Raw genomic sequence first — 20,835 nt, 5'->3', positions numbered from 1 at the left:
AATCAGAGCCAGTGCTGGGTTTTCACTAGGGATGAGCAATCACAGATTCTGCTGCAGTGTCTCCAAGCTGCTCAGTTTGAAACAATCTCCAGTTAAATCAGAGGGATCTACACTCAGGCAAATATATATAAAATGAGGAAGAGGGTGCCTGCAGTTCTTATTCTTATTCTTTTTTTACTTTTCCTTGTTATCAAACCTTTGTACTGACAGTTGCTGGTTGAGGAGATCCATTAAGTTAATTAATGTTTGCAACTCAGTTTGTATTTGTCTGTTAGGATTTCAGTTGACGCTGCAGCTTTAAAAGCTCAGATTATAATGCATCATTTTACAGAAAATCGAATTCAGTATAATTTGGGGGATGAGTGTTCATATTATATATATATATTCCCTGAAGAAAGTACTGGTTCAAGTTATGATAATTAATTATTCTTCTCTGATATGTTGGGTTAAAGCATTTCCTTTTTAATCACACATTTTCTTAATTGAAAAACATGCCAGCAACCCCCAAAAAGGTATCTCAATGAGTTTGTGTACTTTAACCCATTCATCTGTCTTCTTGAAAAACACCATCTGCTTGCTAGGGTTTTCTAGCTTATTTGCTTATATGTGAGTGTGAAACTATGACAGAAAATGAAGTCGCTTCACTTTTTATAAGTATAAGGAATGTGTTTAATGGGTTTTAGGCATCTTGATACCTCTGCTTCAGGAAAATGTAGCCATGAGTAATCCATTAAATTATTCTGGGACCATCAAAGATTGCAGACGTGTACCTTTCAATAATTTAAGTTCCAATCCTAAATATGCTTACTAGGGAGTAAATATCCGCAGGATTGTATGCTTACTAGGGAGTAAATAGGCAAAGGATTGTACTGCACATTAGTTCTAAAATAAATTTTTGAGAAGACAGAATGATACTAATGTTAAATCTCTTCATCATTTGCATCTATGTAAAAAAACACTAGAAACCAAGTTTTGAGATACAATAATGCCAGTATAATTTACACACATTATCTTGTTATCCTAGTATTTGCTGTCTTCAGTGATTCAAATAATTGTGCTCAGGAAGTACTGAATGTAAAATTGAATGCTTTGCTTCAAAAATGTAATAGACTACAACAGATTTTGGATAAGCTTTTTTACACAGAGCTTCCTTGCCCACAAGAACTTCTCATTCCATGCCAATGAAGACTGCAGATCTGCTGCCTCCATTACAATGAATTGGGTAGCCTATATCAACTATAGTGTATATACGTATATTGTGTATGCCATGGTTTTATTCTGTATTTTATGCTACGAAACACCCTGAGCTCTTTGGATGAAGGGCAGTATACAAATTCAATGAATGAATGAATAAATAAATAAATATGCAACAAAGCACACATCTGGAATGGAGCAAAAGCTGTTGGTTTCTGGATTCTCTGTTTGGAAATTTATGAACTTGTGTTTATTTATTTATTTATTTATTTATTTATTTCCCTGAGCTTTCTAGAGTTGTTTTGAGGTTCAAACACCTGTGGTGAAAGATACAAATAACTTTTAGGGAATTGAAAATATTTTCAGTAAGACTGGTGAAACTTCCCAGGGGACTGCAGCACACCCCTAATTAAAGTCCTTCCACTTTTTCTTTTCTTTTTTGCATAATATACTTTAATATTTCACTGTGGTTCAGAATATTTATAGGATTAAGCTTTAGGATTAAAGAGTTAGAATTGCACTTTGGGTTCCAAACAGGCTTTTTAAAAAAGTTTGGTTCTGTTTGTTTTGTTTTGCTACTCATTTTTTATTTCAGTGTTATTTTTGCCTTTAAACAAAAGTGAGTAAGTTCATAAAAAAATCAAATGCTGTAAATCTGACAGCAAAAGAAATTCAGAGTGCTTTGCAATGATGCAGTCACCTGAGCACATCATCATCACGCCTAAAGTTGGCTAGTCCGTGCAGAAACAACAAAAGGAAATGGACTCACTGGCAGGATTTGAATAAACTTTCACAATTTTATTGAATTTAAACATAGAGGATGATAATGTAACAACATTCAATAGTATATGTACATGTAGAATACAACAAACAATGTAACAAACCAGAAGGGGAAGTTAAGGGAAGTCAGGTGGGGAGGGAGAGGATTGTAAATGTAATGGTAAGGTACGATTGGATAATGGTATGTGATATTTGGAATTTGCAATTACAAAATCTCAATAAAAATATTAAAAATAATAATAAATTGGCTAGTCCGTGATGAAGGAATTAAGAGTTTTCTGGAGACCTGCAAAGCTTGTAGCTGTCTACTTCTACCAGAAGCCAAATGGCATGTAATATGATTGTGTGTAAGACTGGAATTGATCTTCACTATGTTTGTGTGCTTGATAGCTCGTGGTCATTGCCTATGATGATGGGGATCCTGTGAAGTTCAACACCACCACTGTAGAAATTTCAGTATTGCAACCCTCAGTAATTCCAAGGTTTACCCAGGATGAATACAGGTATAGTATGTGTTCCATTTCTACCATTACGTGTGGGATAATGGTTAGAGTGTTGGACTATGACCTGGGAGAGGATGGAGCTCACTGGGTGACCTTGGGCCAGGCTCCATCTCTTAGCCTAACCACAGGGTTGCTGTGACAATGAAATGGGGCGAGGAGAACCATGCATATCACCTTGAAATCCTTGGAAGATAAAGGTGGTATGTAAATGTAAGGAATAAATATTTAAAATATCATCAATATTACTAAAGGGAAATGTGAGGGAAGGAGAAAGAAACTATTATTTGAACTCTGTCATTATGTAGGCTGTGAAAAGTATAATGTAATCAGGAAGCAAAGTTAGCACCAAGAAATAAACAGCGATTTCCTTGTCAGGCTTGTGGATTGTGTCCAACTTAAGTCATATAGCAGACCCATTGAAACAAATGAATTTAGCTAACTTAAACCCACTGGGTCTACTCTGCTTATGGCTTAGCTGGACACAGTCTTGTGTAGCTAAATGTTATACGTTAATGACAACTACCTGTGTCTCGTTCATCTGGCTGGTTTTATTTAATTGAATGCATTCATTCTTCAGTTCACTGATGGGCAGTTACACAGATATGAAGGGCTTATAATTGGATTATGTACCCTTTTATGGATCCCCTTAATGTATAGAAAGGATCATAGAATCATAGGATTGTAGAGTTGGGAGGGACCCTGAGGATCACCTTGTCCAACCCCCTGCAATGCTGGAATATGTAGCTCTCCCATATGGCAATCGAACCTGCAAACTTGGTGTTATCAGCACCATGCTGTAACCAGCTGAGCTATCCAGACATTCCATGACATCAAAGGTCCAACGTCTGCTTATGTTGAGACTCCAGGTCCACCTCAGATCTCGTACCACAAAACTAGAGCTGCTAAACTGAAGTGATTGCATTGTTCTCTTATTTACCATGAAACCATTCAAAAATGTAATGGCATTATTTTCATAGCCACTTCATTTATATACCACTTTGCCATGTATGTTATGCTCAAAACATCTAGAACAAAGCAAAACCAGAACAATTATGCAACGAGAGGGACAGAATTCTGGGATAGTTAATAGGATGTGTCAGAGCAAGCAGAGAAATGAAATGATTTGTTGATTGAAGCTAAAGCATGTGAGGAGTAGAGTTGTTATGCTAGGTTGCAGGGAATTATAAGAAAGATCCCTATTGTGCTGTATTGTTAGTTCTGAATATAGCTGCTTTTCCATTGATCCATTTTTCATATACCTGCATGGCTTGTATGGCATTGGACACTTATTTGCCTGTGATTCTAGCTATGTGAATCACAGGCAAATAAGTTACACAATTTACACAGGAACTGGTAGGCATGGACACATCAGCAGGCTATGTACAGCATTTGAATAATTGGGTGCTTTAACAAAGAAGATGAGTTCATTAAATGATGTGCTCTGCTGTTTATGGATTCATTCAGAATTTGACAGTGGCATGTTTTTAGCATCGCTGTGACTGTAATCTGTACATGTGCAAAATTAATTTGAAGTTAAGAAAAAGGAATCTTTCTGGGGGAAAGGAACACAGAAGTCCTTCTAACTCTTTCTAGCATTATAAAATGTGCAAAGGCCAGATGTGAAATTAAACCTAAAGCAGAAATAGTTAAATTAATATCTGGTTGTGTGTGTGTGTGTTTAGAAATGGCATCCTCTTGTGATTAATTACCCTTTTTAAAAAAGTAAAAGATCAAAGGTACCTTGGATTTTTGTTAATTAATGCATATCTTGTCCTCTTACACAACTAGAAAGTCATAGTTAATAGCCATGGACTGCAATTGTAGGCAATAAATTGCTAGCTAAAGAGTGCAATCAATAGCTATTAAGTATTGCCTGTGGGCACATTTAACAGGTGTTCAAGCATTTTATGTCAAGTAAAGGAAAATAGTCACATCTTTCAAATGCATTGAAACAGCAAAGTAAACCCTAGGCTCCATTTTGGGAAATTGGTCTGTTGTTAAGGAACACTAACTTTCTGTTAAGGGCTTTATTTCTTGCAGAAAAAGTGAAATACCAAAGGTCACAGTGTTCAGTTGATGTTGTTGCAACATGACCTTTCTTTCTATAAGCATGATCCAGTGCACAGATTTCTAATTCACAAGAATGATCTTGACTGACCAGAATGTTCTCCTCTCTGCTCTGTTCCTATTTCCAGGCATGTGCCATATAGGGTAAGATAAAACTGTGACTGAGAAATTAGTTGTACATAACAGTTAAGGAGACAGTTTGAGTGAAGACAGATGTTAACCTTTCAAAAGGAGAGAAGCACTTTGCTTTTACTATCCTTAAAGTGTGTGTGTGTGTGTGTGTGTGTGTGTGTGTGTGTGTTCTGCTGTCAGTTCTGTCTGTGTAGTTTTGTAAACAGTTTGAAATCTTACTAAATTTCCTTCTGCAATGTGAAGTGTGAGTGTTTATACACAGAAACGTGTATGTGCCTATTTAAACAATATTTTAAAGTTAATCAACCTACTTGGCACACAATGGAGTGGACAAGATTGACTTCCTCAGCATGGGAAGCAAATTGTTATTTCACCATTCATCTTGCCTGCATGTACATCTGTGGTATAAACTATGAAGCTGTGTTCACACCACAGCTAAAAAAATGCAGTAAACGTTGTCAGCTTGACTTTACATGGTGGCCAAAAATATGAAAAGTAATGGCTGGGAACTATTTTTCTGTACCAGCCAGACAGCAATCCATGCTTTCTAAAGAAGATGGTTTTGTAAATACTAGACCCTTGTATTGCCTATGGATAAAGGTAGCCTTAATGTCAGTATCCTAAGAGAGCTCATGTATTTTTCTCTTGCTGGTTAAGGTTTCCTCTGGATAAGCACCACAGTGGTTCAAGAAAAGCTAGTTTTGCATTAAACGCTAATGTTATCTATTAACCCAACAGCTTAACTATGCTTTCTTATTTATTACCAAGAAACCATGATCCTTGTTTAACTGTGGATTGTGTTACGTTTGAACCCAGCACCCTTACTTAATCATCATTTGTATGGCCATCCCACCCCAGACACAGCGGGGAAACAAACCAAAGTTTTGAGAAACAAACCATGGTTTGCTTGATTTATCTGTGACACAACTCATGGTTAACTCATAGTTCAACAAACCATGGCTTAGCATTGTGTGAGAACCAAGCCAATATCTTTCCAGCCATTTCATCTCTTTCCTGTTCATTTTCTGTGTGGGCCCCACTTGAGTATAATGATCCCAAGAACATCTTTTGCTCTCACAAACCAAAGCATTTTCACTAGCAGGACTTTCTCTTTAGAATGCTCAAAAAGGCACAACAAATCAAAGTATTCTTCCTTAGAGGATTCTGTACAATAATACTTCTTTTCTCCTCCTTCTTTCAAAGTCAAATAACTGAATCTCAGGACACCTCCCTAAGGGAGTTTAATACAGAAGACATGAGGCATGTAATCATAGCAAGATTCTGCATCAACTGCTACAGTAAAGGAAGACTTTCTTCTGACCTTCACAAAGAAGTTTAAAAAAAGTTTTTTCAGCTCTTACTATTATCAAAAGAAAGGAAGGGGCTGCTGAATAAATTCTTAATGGCAAACATCCCCCAGCAAAATCATTTTTAACAAATACAGTCATACCTCGGGTTATAGCCGCTTCAGGTTGCGTTTTTTCGGGTTACGGACCGCCACAATCCAGAAGTACCGGATGAGGTTACTTCCAGATTTCAGCGGTTGCGCATGCACAGAAGCGCTAAATCGCCCTTTGCGCATGCTCAGAAACGCCAGATTGCAACACGTGTGTGCGCAGACGCACAGATGCGGGTTGAGAACGCTGCGGGTTGCGAACGTGCATCCCACACGGATCACGTTTGCAACCCGAGCGTCCACTGTAGTATAAATTTATCATAAAAATTTAAGAATTCTTACACCTTCATTTTTCTTTCTTTCTTTTCTTATTTATTTATTTAGCAGCACATCCCACCTTTTCACTGTCTTTTGGCATACAGAATAACCTTTCCATATCTAATTCATCTTGGCAACTATGCTGTAATACTTGATTGTTAAAGAGCTATTTAAAGAGTGCAGTTTGAACCCCTATTCTTTTGATTCTGAAGAATTTCTGACAAAAATATTGACTTCTAGCTTTCATTTTGAATCCTTGCAAGGACTACACAAGGATGCATTGCACCTGATGACATTAAGTCCATCAGAATGAAGTTTGACATTTATCTTTAAGGATAATAGGCCATGTCAGTGGTTCATTGTAATAATACCTAAACTCCCTTGTCATCTTTTTTTTGAGGTAAATATCACCGAAAAGGTCAAAACTTCATGAACCAATATGACAAATGTAAGGAGGGGGCATAGGAAAAGACATACAATCCCACTGAACATACCTTGCAAATAATATTGCACAGAAGAAAAAGAAACAATTTAAACTGGCCTTCTGGAAGCAGTGAATGTTGGCAGCTCAGCCTATTGCAGATGTTTTACTGACGTGGTACAGCACACACAAGCACAAAGGCATGCAAAGGTGAAATGCTATAAATTAAAATATGTCAGCTAAACTTTACAGAGCTCTAAAACAGAATGATTTTATTCTCTGGTGCTCAATGGAACAGAGAATGAACAATAGGACCACTTTTCTTCTTAGATTCATGAATGGAAGTCACTGCAGTGCAGTGGTGTAGCGTGGGTTCTCAGCACCCGGGGCAAGACAAGAAATTTGCGCCCCCTAACCCGTGGATTTTAGCACTCAAGTCTCTTCCGCGCCCCCCAGATGTTGCGCCAGGTGCGGCAGGCCCCCCCTGCACCCCCACGCTACGCCACTGCTCCCACCACAAGTCTTCAGGACAGCCATCCGAAGGCTGACGCGGGGAGAAGGTCTCTCCGCCCCACTGCCAGGCTTCGGAGCAGCCTTCCGAAGGCTGGCGCGGGGAGAAGGTCTCTCCGCCCCACCGCCAGCCTTCAGAGGAGGTCCGAGGACAGTGGGGTTCCTGCTTCCTCTAGGAGGGCCGGCCAAACGCGCGCCCCCCCCAAATGTTGCGCCCGGTGCGGCCGGCACCCCTGGCACCCCCCCACGCTATGCCACTGCTGCAGTGTAGCTCTTTACCACACTAGGAAAGGAATATCCAAAGCCCCAGACCGCAGGAGAGAAGTCTGTTCCTCCTCTGTGCTTGTGGGTCCCCAATTTACAATCATCTGATATGTGGGAAATGCTTGAAATTACACATATCCTGTCTCCATACCTGTGACCAGCAGATCATATGCATTCATTGCCAAATGCAACATCCAGCTTCAAATAGCACCCATCTCAGAGGAGTGCACATTTGCACTCCTGACATTCCTGCAGAGTCTGTTATTTAAGAGCTTGATGGGCAGGGCGTGGAAACTGTTGGGACAACTTTGTTGTTTCCATCCAGTTCTGAACATCTTGGTTGATGCCTGAATTTCTGAATTGTGACTCCTGAACTGTGGCCGTTGCCAAGCCTATATATGCCTGGATAAAGATCTTCTGTTACACATAAGAGCCTCTGTTGGCATATGTTGAGCATGAGACATGACAGTGTGTTATAATGTACACATTCTTCATACTTAGGGGGGTTGGAATGGGACTATGACTGAAGGAGACAGATTACTACTACCACTTTTTTATAAAAAAGCAAATATATTCTTAAGAAGGCCAAGACATGTTTGTGAGTCAAGGCCCCGTCCCCCACTTTCTGATGAAATAAGACACATGGACACCAGTATTTTAGGTTAATGGGCTAAAAACGGCCACAACTTTATTGGTTACAGAATGTGAGTAGTATTGGCTTAGGGCCTAGACACTGAATCTGAACAGACTATACTTGACTCCTGCCCACCCTGCAGGAAGTCATACAAGGGTTAACAACCTGTAGGGGGAACATGTTGGTGGAAATGAACTGGAAACTCCCCTAGAGTCACCGGAGGGTCGTGCCATGGCCCTAGCCACCACCTGGGCTTCGGACAGGAACCATGACCACCAGATTCCTTTAATGGAATACCCTTCAAGGGGATGGGTAGGTGATGGCCACAACCTCCCCTCCAACACACAATACATTTTCCAATGCCTAACCACCAAACCTTACAAAGTTGTGGCGATTTGCTACGAGGTAGGCAAAAAAACCAAGTGGCTGGTGCCAATCTGCCAAGTGGAAAAAAATTCTACCAGGCCCCTTCAACAGGTGACCAACCGAGGTCCATAGCAAGGTGAGGTGTTGAATGCATGAGAATAGAGGGAGGGAGGGAGGGAGATCCATGTGTGCAGGAAACAAACAGGCTGAGCCATGGTCCTGTGTTTGCTTAAGAGCAGCAAACCACGCCCCCTAGCCAGCCGCATTGGCTGGCAGGAAGCGAGACCCACTCACAACCCCTCCCCTCGGCGATGCTGAGGAGCTGGGCATAGTCCCACTGTCCCTTTGTAGAAATGGAGCCCCTCTGTGCAATTAATGCAAGATTCTGGCTTAATAATTGACCTTTACAGAAACAGGAAAAGCACTTGAGGTAAAATACACAGGACAAACACAGCCACATATTAGCTTTTATTCTTTTTACCCATTCAGTTCCATATGTTTCGACAGAAGTTTCTTAAGGGACTAACAGTATGTTTTCATTGAAGTGATGTATTGTTCTTTGAACCTGATTGCATTAGTTAACTCAAGGAAGTTAAATCGATAAGGCACAATTACTATAAGGTTACAAAGAACATGAATTTTGGTGTTTCTCTATTCACTTCCTTCAAATTCTCCATATTGAATGCAAAAGCACCTTCCTAATTGATATTGATTTCTCAATCCATAGAATTCAGCAATGTCAGAACAGGAGTTACAGAGATGTTACTAAAAAAAGAAAGTGCTAAAAACAGGTTAGGATCAAAAGAAGGGTTTTTACACGCACTCCCCCAAAAATCCATTTTGAATTTTTAAAGACTTCATCTTAGAAAAGTGGACATGGAAGGAATCTAGCCTGCAGGTCTTGAAAATAACAAGGTAGAAAATTGTTTGTACTGTATTTGAGTTTGTCAAACGTACCTTGCTCACCAGTTACATCAATAACGTATTGTTATCATTACTTGAATTTTGGTGTCATGCAGACCAATGCAGATGCCAGATAAATGAGAAAAGTTTAATTGAAAACCAGTTCAATCTGTTGGATTACAATTAAATTTATGATTCTTATCCTGTCATCCATAACTTCACTATAGTTTCTGCTATCAGATTTCAGTCTGCACCCAACTGCAGCACAAATGCTTCTATATGGGAAAATCTGTCACAAAATAATTCTGTGGCTCTGCATTTCCAAATATCTTACTAAGCATTAAGTAGCAAACATTTCTGCTGTTCTTTAATGAAAAGCATGTCACTCCAACTTGGAATTCAAATGTGAAAATTTCACTTTTTAAATACTGTATTTTTCGCTCTATAAGACGCACTTTTCCCCTCCTAAAAAGTAAGGGGAAATGTGTGTGCAACTTATGGAGCGAATGCAGGCTGCACAGCTATCCCTGAAGCCAGGAGAGCCATTGTTGCGCACCGATCCCTCTTGCTCTCCTGGCTTCAGGGATAGCCGCGCAAAGCCTCTTCAGGGCAATGGGAATAACGCTCCCCTTCCCCTGAAGAGGCTTGGCACAGCTATCCCTGAAGCCGTGGAGAGGCGCTGCGCAGAGAGGGAGAGAATATTTTTTTTCTTGTTCTCCTCCTCTAAAACTAGGTGCGTCTTATGGTTGGGTGCATCTTATGGAGCAAAAAATACGGTACCTTTTTTAGGTGCACTACTAGCAAAGGCTGTAGCTCTTTTCACACATTAATTGTGTGCATGGCAAGCAAGGATACAAAAGATAGAAAAGGGCAACCCAGTCAATCAATGGGGATAGAGCAAATACCCTACGAAAAAGGTTACAACGCAGGGAACTCACTTGACCTCTGTTTGCTTTGCATGGCTCCTGCTTACCAGGAGGTAAAGGGGGATTAGGCAGAGGCTAGCAAGGTGCAAACACACCAGCAGAAGCCCAATATTCAGAGGAAGGATGACTGAGTTGGTGTTAACATGCTTACGGAAGCAGAATGGATCCCTGTATCCCTGTTGGAGGAGCACACTTTATCCTGGATATAATCACAAGGAGACTCTGCTCTTAAGAAAATAAAAGGCTGTGTTTATTGCAGGAAGTACATACTTGAAAGCAAAGATCCTAGTTCTAACTAAGGTGGAGATGTGAAGAGCCATGCATGCTCTTTCATCTCAGCAAGAGACACACAAAAGTTGTCTCCTCTCCCAAGGAAAGGCTGAAGAAGGAAATGAGGCCAACAACTCTGAGAGTATTGGTCTAAGGGAAGATCAATAGGTTAAGTCTAGAAAGAAAGTTTAGGAAGGTTCCTCTCTATCTAGCCTTCCCGTGCAAGTATATCAGTGTACGGTGAAATTTCATCCCAACATACTGAAGCTGAGTTAGAGTACTGGAATCATAGAATCATAGAGTTGGAAGAGACCACAAGGGCCATCTACTGGAGTTATCTTAGAGCCAATTCTCTCTTTATATTTTGTATTTTGGTATGAATAGATAACTAAATACAGAAGATGTGGGTTTCCCTGTATATAGCCTGCATAGACACATACATGCAGAATTAGGTGTGTGTCTATTTTTAAAAATCCAGTCTTTCCCATAATTGTTTCTAATTTTATATTTGCATACACACACCCTACATTCTGGATATGCATACATATTGTCATCAGATGTACGATCTGAGTATAAAAAGTAAAATGAAAATCGGTTCTAAGAACAAGAGCAATGGGATAATCCATCCTTGCTTGCCATGGACATTTACAGAATGATTAGGGCTCATATTTGACCTGATTTGAAAAGATTCATATAGCCCTTAGGCCTATGATGTCCTGCAAAATGGTGGAGAAAGGTAAATTGATTTCAGCATTTTCCTTTCCTTTCAAACTGATCTAACTGAATAATAGCTTCATGTTCAAAGGTGCAGGGAACAGCATTTTATTGCCAAGCACATTTATTTGTGACTGCTGCTTGACAGCAGAGACATTTTAGAGAGAAGCTTCTCAGGGCGTGCGTCTCCATTGCATGGCCCTTTTGCAAAGACTAGCAACTACATTATTCTTTCTAGCTCAGCCTTAGTCCCGAGCTTACTTCTTTCGGCAAGTTTATCCAGCCTCTTTTGTGCAGAAATCTTTTGTTCAGAGGACAGGAGTAATCATAGATGTGCTTAAAGCATTTAATCAATGGCATAGATTGCCCACCAACATTTTCTGCAATAAGGCTGGGGGGGGGGGGTCTTATATGGCTGTGAGAATATTGGAATTCCTTCCACAAGCAATCAGGCAGACCCATGTGGGAAAGGGATTAAAATGTTTACATATTCACTTGTAGCAGCAAATTTAGGCAGCAATCATGCCACTGTTCTAATGTTTGATTCAAGCCATTATTGTTGCTTTATTCTGTATGCTTATTTTTTTCTTTATTTCATGTCAGGCAACCGCTGGAATTACATGATCCTAGTCATTCATAGCTTCCAGTTTCTTCTTGTCTCCCAGTCAAGGAGAAAAAATCTTGTATATATTATTTCAGTAGAGCACTGAGAACGTGACAATAAGAAAGAGCAATCTGTTTTGCCCAATTTTGCAGGCCCCCTCCTGTGAGTGAAGGTGCACCCAAAGGAACTCACGTTGTTGTTGTAACTGCTGCTGCTTTGAATCAGACGATTATCTATTCCATTGTTTCAGGAAATGAAGACGGTAAGTAATACTGTCCCAGGTGGTCTAGTACGATACATGAATAAAAAGTACTTTTAAGGGAGAGGGGAGGGAACAAATGTCACTAATTTTTCTTTTCTTTGCTGCATTCCAGATGTGTTTGCTATTAATAACAGAACAGGTGTCATCTCCGTCAAAAACCCACTGGACTATGAAACTGTGAAAAGCTATTTACTTCGAGTGCAAGCAGACTCACTACAAGTGGTCCGCTCCAATTTACCCGTGCCATCCAAAAGCAAGTTACTTTCACCTTTTTTATTATTTCTTTGTGCATTTGGATATTTGAGCAAAAAGGTCATCTTGCTCTCCCCCTCATCACCTCCCCCACCACTGATGCTGCACACATTACCTTAAGAATTAATCTGCCACTTCTTTACATTGTTAGTTAATTCCTTCATGTGCTAAATTTGCCTAGCAGTTTCAGATATAGTAGTACAAAGAGAGCCTCAAGCCACTGCAACTTAATTCTACTGTAAGAATATCTAGGACTCTTACTGATTTGGCTCTTACTGTGTGCTAACAATATGCCGTGTGTTGTTTGAAAATGTAATGACTGAATACTGCTGTCCTGGTGCATCGCCAACAGCTCTCTGGATGGCTTGCTGGTTGTAGGATGTAGGGTGGCTTCTGCACTGCCAAACATTTCATCCCTGCCCAGCCTCCTCCACATGTCAGTCTTTCTGAAGATTCAACACAGTTTGGTAAGACCATCACCACTACTACCATCAGGGTGACACAGAATGCCTCTCTTCCATGGAGTTGTAGTAGCATATGGCCAATAAAAGGCTATACAGCTATATACATAAGCAGTGGTGGCTGCTACCCATTGGGGTTGGTAGGTTGGAAGGCAGGGAGGCCAACAGTAGGTGGAGCCAGAGCCCCTTTGTCCTCATCCTCTTCCCTGCTGAGTTCTACAAGGCTAATGCTGAGACTAAAGAGGCTGACAGCTTCATCCTCTTGTCTGGTTGTAATTAAGAAGGTGGATGGGGTGTGGCTGAGAGCTGTAGTTGGTGGGGCAGTGTCCTATCCATACTAATGGACCAGACTCCACTGCACATAAGGGATGGGTTGTGCTTACTTTTAAAAAAATGTAATATTGTGTTTTTCTCTGAGGAAAATCCTGCACAGTATATATGACCAAAGTAAGTGTGTGTGTGTGTGTGTGCGCGCACACACACACACACACACACTATATTCTGTTTCCTATCTTTCATTTTAAAGGAAACACTTAGGTGTTTCATACATTCTCCTGTACCAATTTACACTCAGCTTCTGAAACCTGAAGCAATCTTGAGTTAGCAACTTTTCTAAAAGTTTCTTAGTACAAGAAACAAGTATTTAAATGAAAAGGGTGAATCATAATTAAAACTGGAAGATTTGGTCACATAATATAGCAATAAGTTCTGCATGAATACTTTATGAAAGAGTGTCTCCTGGTATGCAGTCAGCAAAGAATGGAAGTCTTTTAAACTTTTCAATAAGCATAATTAAATGTTCATGAAGCTAAATAAGAACAATACATTAATTGGTATCTTAAATTGATTAAAATTTATGGCCATTTAATTTATGAATATCTACTTGCTTCATCCCTATTAATTAATGTTAATGGATTTAAGTAATAGAACAAGGAGATCATCTTCAAGTTTTAATTTGGTTGGATGGGCTTCCTCTGTTCTTCTACAGCAGTGGGGTGGAATGCGTAGCCCTCAATATATTACTGGACTCTAAACTCCAGTCGGCTACAATCAGCATGGCCACTGGTCAGAGATGATGGGTGTTGTAGTCTAGCAGCATCTGAAGGGCCGCAGGTTAAACAGAGGAAATAATGCACATTTCTGCTTTTCTGAAAACATTTACCTCTCTGCAGACACAGTTTTCTGTGTGGTTTTTCTTCTTCTTTTGGTGTATTTTAAATACAAGTCGTAAGTTGTGATACGAAATGTTTTGTAATGCCACATCTGCCTTCCAGACTACAGAAGTGAACTGTAATCAAATCTTGGAATAATACATTTACTATGGCAGAATGGGATAGCTATTGACATGGTGGACTATTGCTCCATTAAAAGGACATCGTGCAATTAACTGAAGGGGCCACAGTTCACTAGGAGAGGACATGTTTTCTATGCAAAAGGTCCCAGGTTCAATCCCTGACATCTTTAAGTGGGGCTGGAGAAGACCTTTGGCTGAAGCTCTGGACAGTTGCTGCCAGTAGATAATGCTGAGGTAGATGGGGACTGGTGGCCTGTCTCAGTACACGGCAGTTTTGTAGGTCCCCGAAAAGTGGCAAAAAAGATTGCTCCATTTCAGAGCAATGATGTTTCCATCATAAGATATGCTGCTAGTTGGATAGGAATGTAGGGGAAAACTCTAAGGGGCACAGCATGTCTCATAAGCAATTGTTTGAATTAATCCAGCCTTCCCATTTGTCTCTGAGCCATAATAACCATGAACCGAAATACTGGGAGTCACGGCAACATGTCTTCTGAGAACATCAAAACACTTGGCTAATCAGACTTCCAAATAATAATGAATTGCAGTGCAATTAAAATAAATTTTGTGATGAAGACAACTTGAATGCTATTGATTCCATTTTATGTTTTTGCTTCAGGGCATATCCTTGTAATGTTTCTCATTTTCATAGGCAGTATGCCAGAAATGATCCCAAAGACTGATGTGAGCGAGTGCACCTCTTATTAAAATTAGCATTTACAGAAAATATCACTCATCGCACACAGCTGCTAGCTCTTCCATAGCAAAGAAAGTCTGTGTTATTTCCTTGGGTGTCCTGAAAGGCCCCAGTGGTTAAATAGCTTAAGATTCCTCCAACCCACAGAGCTTAGAAAATGGAAGGCCATATATATATATATATATATATATATATATATATATATATATATGTTTTGGTGTCTTCGGGTGTCTTCCCGTGTAAGAGTCGGGGTGTCTGGGCGACGTTTCGACGAGGTCTCACTCGTCATCTTCAGGCTGGTGCTTTCGGCTTCTTGTTACTCTGCTCCAGCAAACCACCCAGAAGCAATTTACACAAAGAAGAACAGAAAGCACTCACCAACCTGAGGAAAGACAACAATATAATCATTCTCCCAGCAGACAAAGGCAACGCCACTGTTGTGATGAACACATCGGACTACCAAGCAAAACTATCAAATCTACTCCAAGACCCTACCTACCAACCTATAAAAACAGATCCCACCACCTATCTGGAAAAAACCACCAAATCCAAAATAAAAGCCTCTCCTATCAGTGAAGAAATCCAGCTAAGAATCATCCCCAGAGAAAAATCATCCAGATGCCCCAAACTCTACGGTCTCCCCAAGATACACAAAGAAGGAACACCACTCAGACCAATAGTCAGCTCCATAGGCTCACCTCTACAAAATCTCGCTAAATTTCTCGCTAAGCAACTTCAGCCCTATGCAGAATCCATCGCTTCACACGTTACTAACTCCTTCCAGTTCATAGAAACAATAAAGAAGCAATACCTACATCCCGATGACCTACTTGTGAGCTTCGATGTTGTATCTCTCTTCACTCAAGTACCCATTAATGAAGCCTTGACAGCCATTCAAAACAAATACAACCCCCCCAAATACATCCTGGACCTGACCAACCACTGCCTAACCAACACGTACTTCATCCACAATGGACAAAGATACAAACAGATAGAAGGAGCACCTATGGGATCACCCCTCTCACCGGTCATCGCAAATTTGTACATGGAACACTTTGAAACCAATGCTTTAGACAAGTCAGAACACAAACCCAAACTTTGGCTCAGATATGTTGACGACACCTTTGTAATTTGGCCACACGGGAAAGAAAAACTAGATAGCTTCCTCACACATCTCAACAGCCTACACCCCAAAATACAATTCACTATGGAAATAGAAGACAACAACCAACTCCCCTTTCTTGACGTCCTAATCTACAAAAAACCTGATGGCTCCCTAGGACACACTATCTACCGGGGAAAAAAAAAACACACACCAACCGCTACTTACATGCACAATCACACCACCACCCTGCACAAATAAACTCCGTAGCCAAGACTCTCATCTCCAGAACCAAACGCCTGGCTGACAAAGACCACTTGACAACTGAGTTACAGAATCTCTCAAATGTGTTAATCGCCAATGGATACCAGAAAAACAGGGTTACGAAGCTAATCCAAAAAGAAACACCCCCCAAAAACCAAGACACAGAAGAAAACAATGGCATGGCCCTCCTTCCTTATATCAAGGGCACTACAGACAAAATCAGCAAAATCCTCCATAAACACAATATCAAAACAGCCTTCTGCACCAACCAAAAAATAGCCAATATCCTCAGAAACCCAAAAGACAAAATCCAGCTGGAAAACCAAGGGGTCTATGAAATACCCTGCAAAGTCTGCCCAGCCACGTACATTGGACAAACAAACAGACGAATAAATGCACGTATCGCAGAACACAAGAATGCCGTCAAAAAAGAAGAAAAAACTTCCTCTCTTTTCCAACACATGAAAGAAACAGGACACGAAATTAATTTTGCAGATTCCAAATTGCTCTTTAACATGGAACATCACCACAAGAGAATAATCATGGAAGCCATCGAGATAGAGAAACACCCTCACAACATGAACAAGCGTGACGACACGTCCCGCCTGCCAGACATCTGGAAATTAGCCCTCCCCACAAAAACCGACACCAGAACCAGAGGCACACAGAACGCCGTCACCAATCAACCACACCAGACCCAAACCCAGACCCTCTCCACAGACATATTACAGACTCCATCCAGTAGCCAAACTATAGTGGCACCTCCGGATGCTGCACCCCCCTGCAATCCCTACACAGATCTGGCTGGCACAAGGCACAAAACCACAGCTCGCCCCTATACACGAAGCCAAGCCAGAGCACAACTAAATGCAGCACAGCCATCTTCTCAGAAAAACTCTTCACAAGCTCAAGAGGTCAAGACACGAAAGCTTTAGCAACTAATCTACACTTAATGACCCACCCAGTGGTATTCAGAATATCACTCATGAAATCACCCAAGATATCCCTCAAGTAATTAAGGAACAAAAGAAGAAAAGGCACACTAATCTAGGAACTTCCTCTCTGCCCAGAACGTTGAAGGCTATACACCACACCCCTCAACAGTATTTATAGGAACTCAAACACCAGACTCTGCTCTGTTCCAGTAACAAGAAGCCGAAAGCACCAGCCTGAAGATGACGAGTGAGACCTCGTCGAAACGTCGCACAGACACCCCGACTCTTACACGGGAAGACACCCGAAGACACCAAAACCTGCATTCCTGTACCCGTGAAAATCTACGAAAGCATATATATATATATAATCTCTATTGTCAGAAACATATTTTAATTAAGTAAAGCACTATTTTGAAGTATTTTTTTCCTTATTCAGCCAGTTTTAGAAAGTAAAACAATAACAGTTTTCTTTCAGTCAGTGGCTGTCTGCCAAAACAGCCTCAGCTCTGCACTTTTAGTAGGGAAAAATCTCTCAGCTTCAATATTTCTTTTCCTTTTCCATTTTAATTCCAATACCTCTTTATCAGTAAAATGATAACAGCAACATCTATATGCATTTTATGGTTCTATTTTTTGTTTTATAATTTCCATTGTTCTGCTACCTTTTGTTTTCCAGTACTGTTTCAGATTGTGAACATGGCTTTTTGAGGCTATTTATTCCCAGAGGCTCAATGTTAAAAATCAGTACATATTGCTTATAAAGTATGGCTCCCTTAAAGAAACACTTGTTGGGTCCATGGGGTGTTTGTCACTTTCATTTCTTCATTCACCAGAGTCAAGATGAATGCAATATTATTGACAACTATGAAGCATGTAAATGCTTTAAAGATGATGTGATGTTTGTGAACCGTCCACCAGCCCTGTTTCACTTTCTTTCATTTCCCCACCTATTTTAGAAATTCATATATGGTGTGTTGAATGATCGGCAGAGTTTATCATCATATGAGCCAAGTTCCATTCTTGATGTGTCTTTACAGAAGCTGTCAAAAGTGTATGACACAAGAGTTCTCCTTATCATATATAAATAGCTGCTTCTTTCATTCATATATATATATATGATGGATGTACCTAAATGCTAATGATCTTCCAGACAAGATCAGAAGACAAATCTTGACGCACTTATAATTCATGTAGAGTTGGTAATTGGAAGAAGAGAAACAACAACAGCATAAGGCGGAGACGGCACCACTGACAGGCAAAAGAGAAGAACAAACTTTAGGTGCTAGAAATATGGTTCATTCCAGGCCTGCCATGTTTTGGGGTGAAATCCATCTTCAAGGGCATGTTTCTACTAGCAGCTGCAATGGATGGATTCTACAGTCACTGCAGTAACCCTTGCATTTGAGAATTCCTGCTGGACACATGCGCCTGAGGAAGAATGGGAAGAAGACTCTTGAAACCTATCACTTCTACAGAAGTTGACCACAAACATCTTACCCCACTTAAAATGTTGAGCCCGCAAATGAAAAGAATTTGAGACAGAAAGCAAAAATCAGTAATTTTGAAGGGGAAAAGTTAGAAGTCCACCTTAAAACAATGGTGGTAGGCCACTGAGAGTAGTGGGCAGGGCCAAAGATACCACTCATCTTCTCTCCATTAAGTTCCTCACGACCCAGCACTGCTTCCTTCTATTTTTAATAAGAGAGAAGTTGTGTGGCATGGAGATAGGGTGAAGCATCTCTCTCTCACACACTGCAGATATCCATCCATGCAACATACCAAAAAGGGGTGCCTTTTGGAAGTGTGGATCCAGTTGGATCTGTGCTTTGAAAGCGCAGTGCTAGATACTACAACATGTGAGTGTCACTTTAAGAGAATGCACCTGGCACTTACTCATAATAAATAATATAAGATACACTCACCTGAGGGGAAAGAAAGAGCATTGCAGTGAAGTGGAATGGAGAATTTCAGGAAGCCAAAGCAATGTGTGAAGGAGAAGCTTGGAAAGCAAAAGAAGAACAAAGAGATCTAAGAGGATAGAAGAAAAGTGTGACAAGATAATATATTTTTGTAAGCATTATACCTTACTAAAGCCATGGCATGTGGGAAATATTATTATTACAGTCACAGTCAGGTGTTTTCATTCCGGAAAGGCCTGACAGAGAATCTAGTACCTTACGGCTTAGTAATGCAATCTGATTCACACCAGTGGGGCTGTATCCTACTAGTAGATCACAGTGTTGTCCCATATTCTAGAGAGTCAAAACTGAGGGGTTTTGTCGCATATTTTCTCATATTTAATTCTTTCAGTACCCAAAAAATAAGGTGGCTGTTTATATTTCAACTCAGTTCTTATGACCCCTCAGGTATAATGCTTGACGGTTGCTTATTGTACAACTGCTGACAGTAGTTGTCACAGTTTATTATCTTTTCTTGAATTATCACTCCTGTTACATATGACACCCAACTTTAGCAGGCTTTGGCAGAGATTCAGTGGAAGAAGCCTCCAGGCTGTTCTAGTGTCACTCTGAAAATGGTCATGGATACAAATAGATGGCTGAAAAATAAGTCCTCAAAGATAAAGGTGTTGCCAGTTGGCAGATGATGCCTAGTGGAAACTTCATCTTCGGTAAATGTTACCTTTGATCACTATCTTCTTTTTGCTGTTGTGTCAGCTGTAGACTAGGAGGTTGTTTATAGCTATAGGATGTTTACAGAGAGAATGCATCTTCTCTTCTGTTTTATCACCTCAAAGAGCAATTGCCATGCTCAAGAACTAAGCAATAGAGGTGATGAGTATTTCTCAGGTGGGTAATCATATTGCGAAAAAAGGTGTTTAGTTTCCCTACCACCACCTTTAAGTTGAAATGAGGCAGCTTTACTGTTTAGTGCCTTTTAAGAAATGTGTGCTGTTTTAAAGTTTCTATTTCGTGTGTGTGTGTGCGCGCGCGGGCACGCGTGCGCGTGTGCTGTTTCAAAGTTTCTATTTCATAGATAGATAGATAGATAGATAGATAGATAGATAGATAGATAGATTAGATAGATTTATGTTGGGTACAGGTAAAGGTAAAAGATAAAGGACTCCTGGTTAGTTAAGTCCAGTCAAATTCGACTTTGGGGTGCGGCACTCATCTGCACTTTCAGGTCAAGGAAACCGGCATTTGTTGGCAGACAGCTTTCTGGGTCATATGGCCAGCATGACTAAACCACTTCTGGCACAATGGAACACCATAACTGAAGCCAGAGTGCATGGAAAAGCTGTTTACCTTCGCACCACAGCATAAGCTATTTATCTACTCGTGCCACTATGGGGAACCTGCAATCCTGCCTTCAATGTTGTTAGACTACAGCTCCCATCATCCCTGACTGTTGGCCATGCCAATTAGGACTGATGGCAGTTGTAGTCTAACAACTTGGGGCACACTTTCCCTCCCCACCCCACTTTAAATGAAGAGATGTGATGAAAAAGCTATGCTACTTCCTAAGATTATGTGTAGCAATTTGCATTATTTCAAGGACATCTGGAATACTTTATTCACGTGTATGAGAACTACATATATCACCCC

The 20,835-nt window shown here is 40.4% G+C and overlaps 1 protein-coding gene across 12 annotated transcripts in view; it reads left to right on the top strand.

Moving 5' to 3' along the window:
• The window catches only part of PCDH15 (protocadherin related 15), a 659,401-nt gene that overhangs the window by 559,076 nt on the left and 79,490 nt on the right, over positions 1 to 20,835 (top strand). For all 12 annotated transcript variants that reach the window (XM_082222007.1, XM_082222006.1, XM_082222001.1 and 9 more), the window contains 3 exons: positions 2,365 to 2,477; positions 12,155 to 12,264; positions 12,377 to 12,517. In XM_082222007.1, the coding sequence (XP_082078133.1) occupies positions 2,365 to 2,477; positions 12,155 to 12,264; positions 12,377 to 12,517 (364 nt within the window). The remainder of the gene's footprint in view (positions 1 to 2,364; positions 2,478 to 12,154; positions 12,265 to 12,376; positions 12,518 to 20,835) is intronic.

The sequence above is a fragment of the Podarcis vaucheri genome (genome assembly GCF_965113315.1).
Source record: "Podarcis vaucheri genome assembly, chromosome: 5".
Classification (NCBI taxonomy): Eukaryota; Metazoa; Chordata; class Lepidosauria; order Squamata; family Lacertidae; genus Podarcis; species Podarcis vaucheri.
This window is presented reverse-complemented; position numbering and strand designations above follow the sequence as displayed.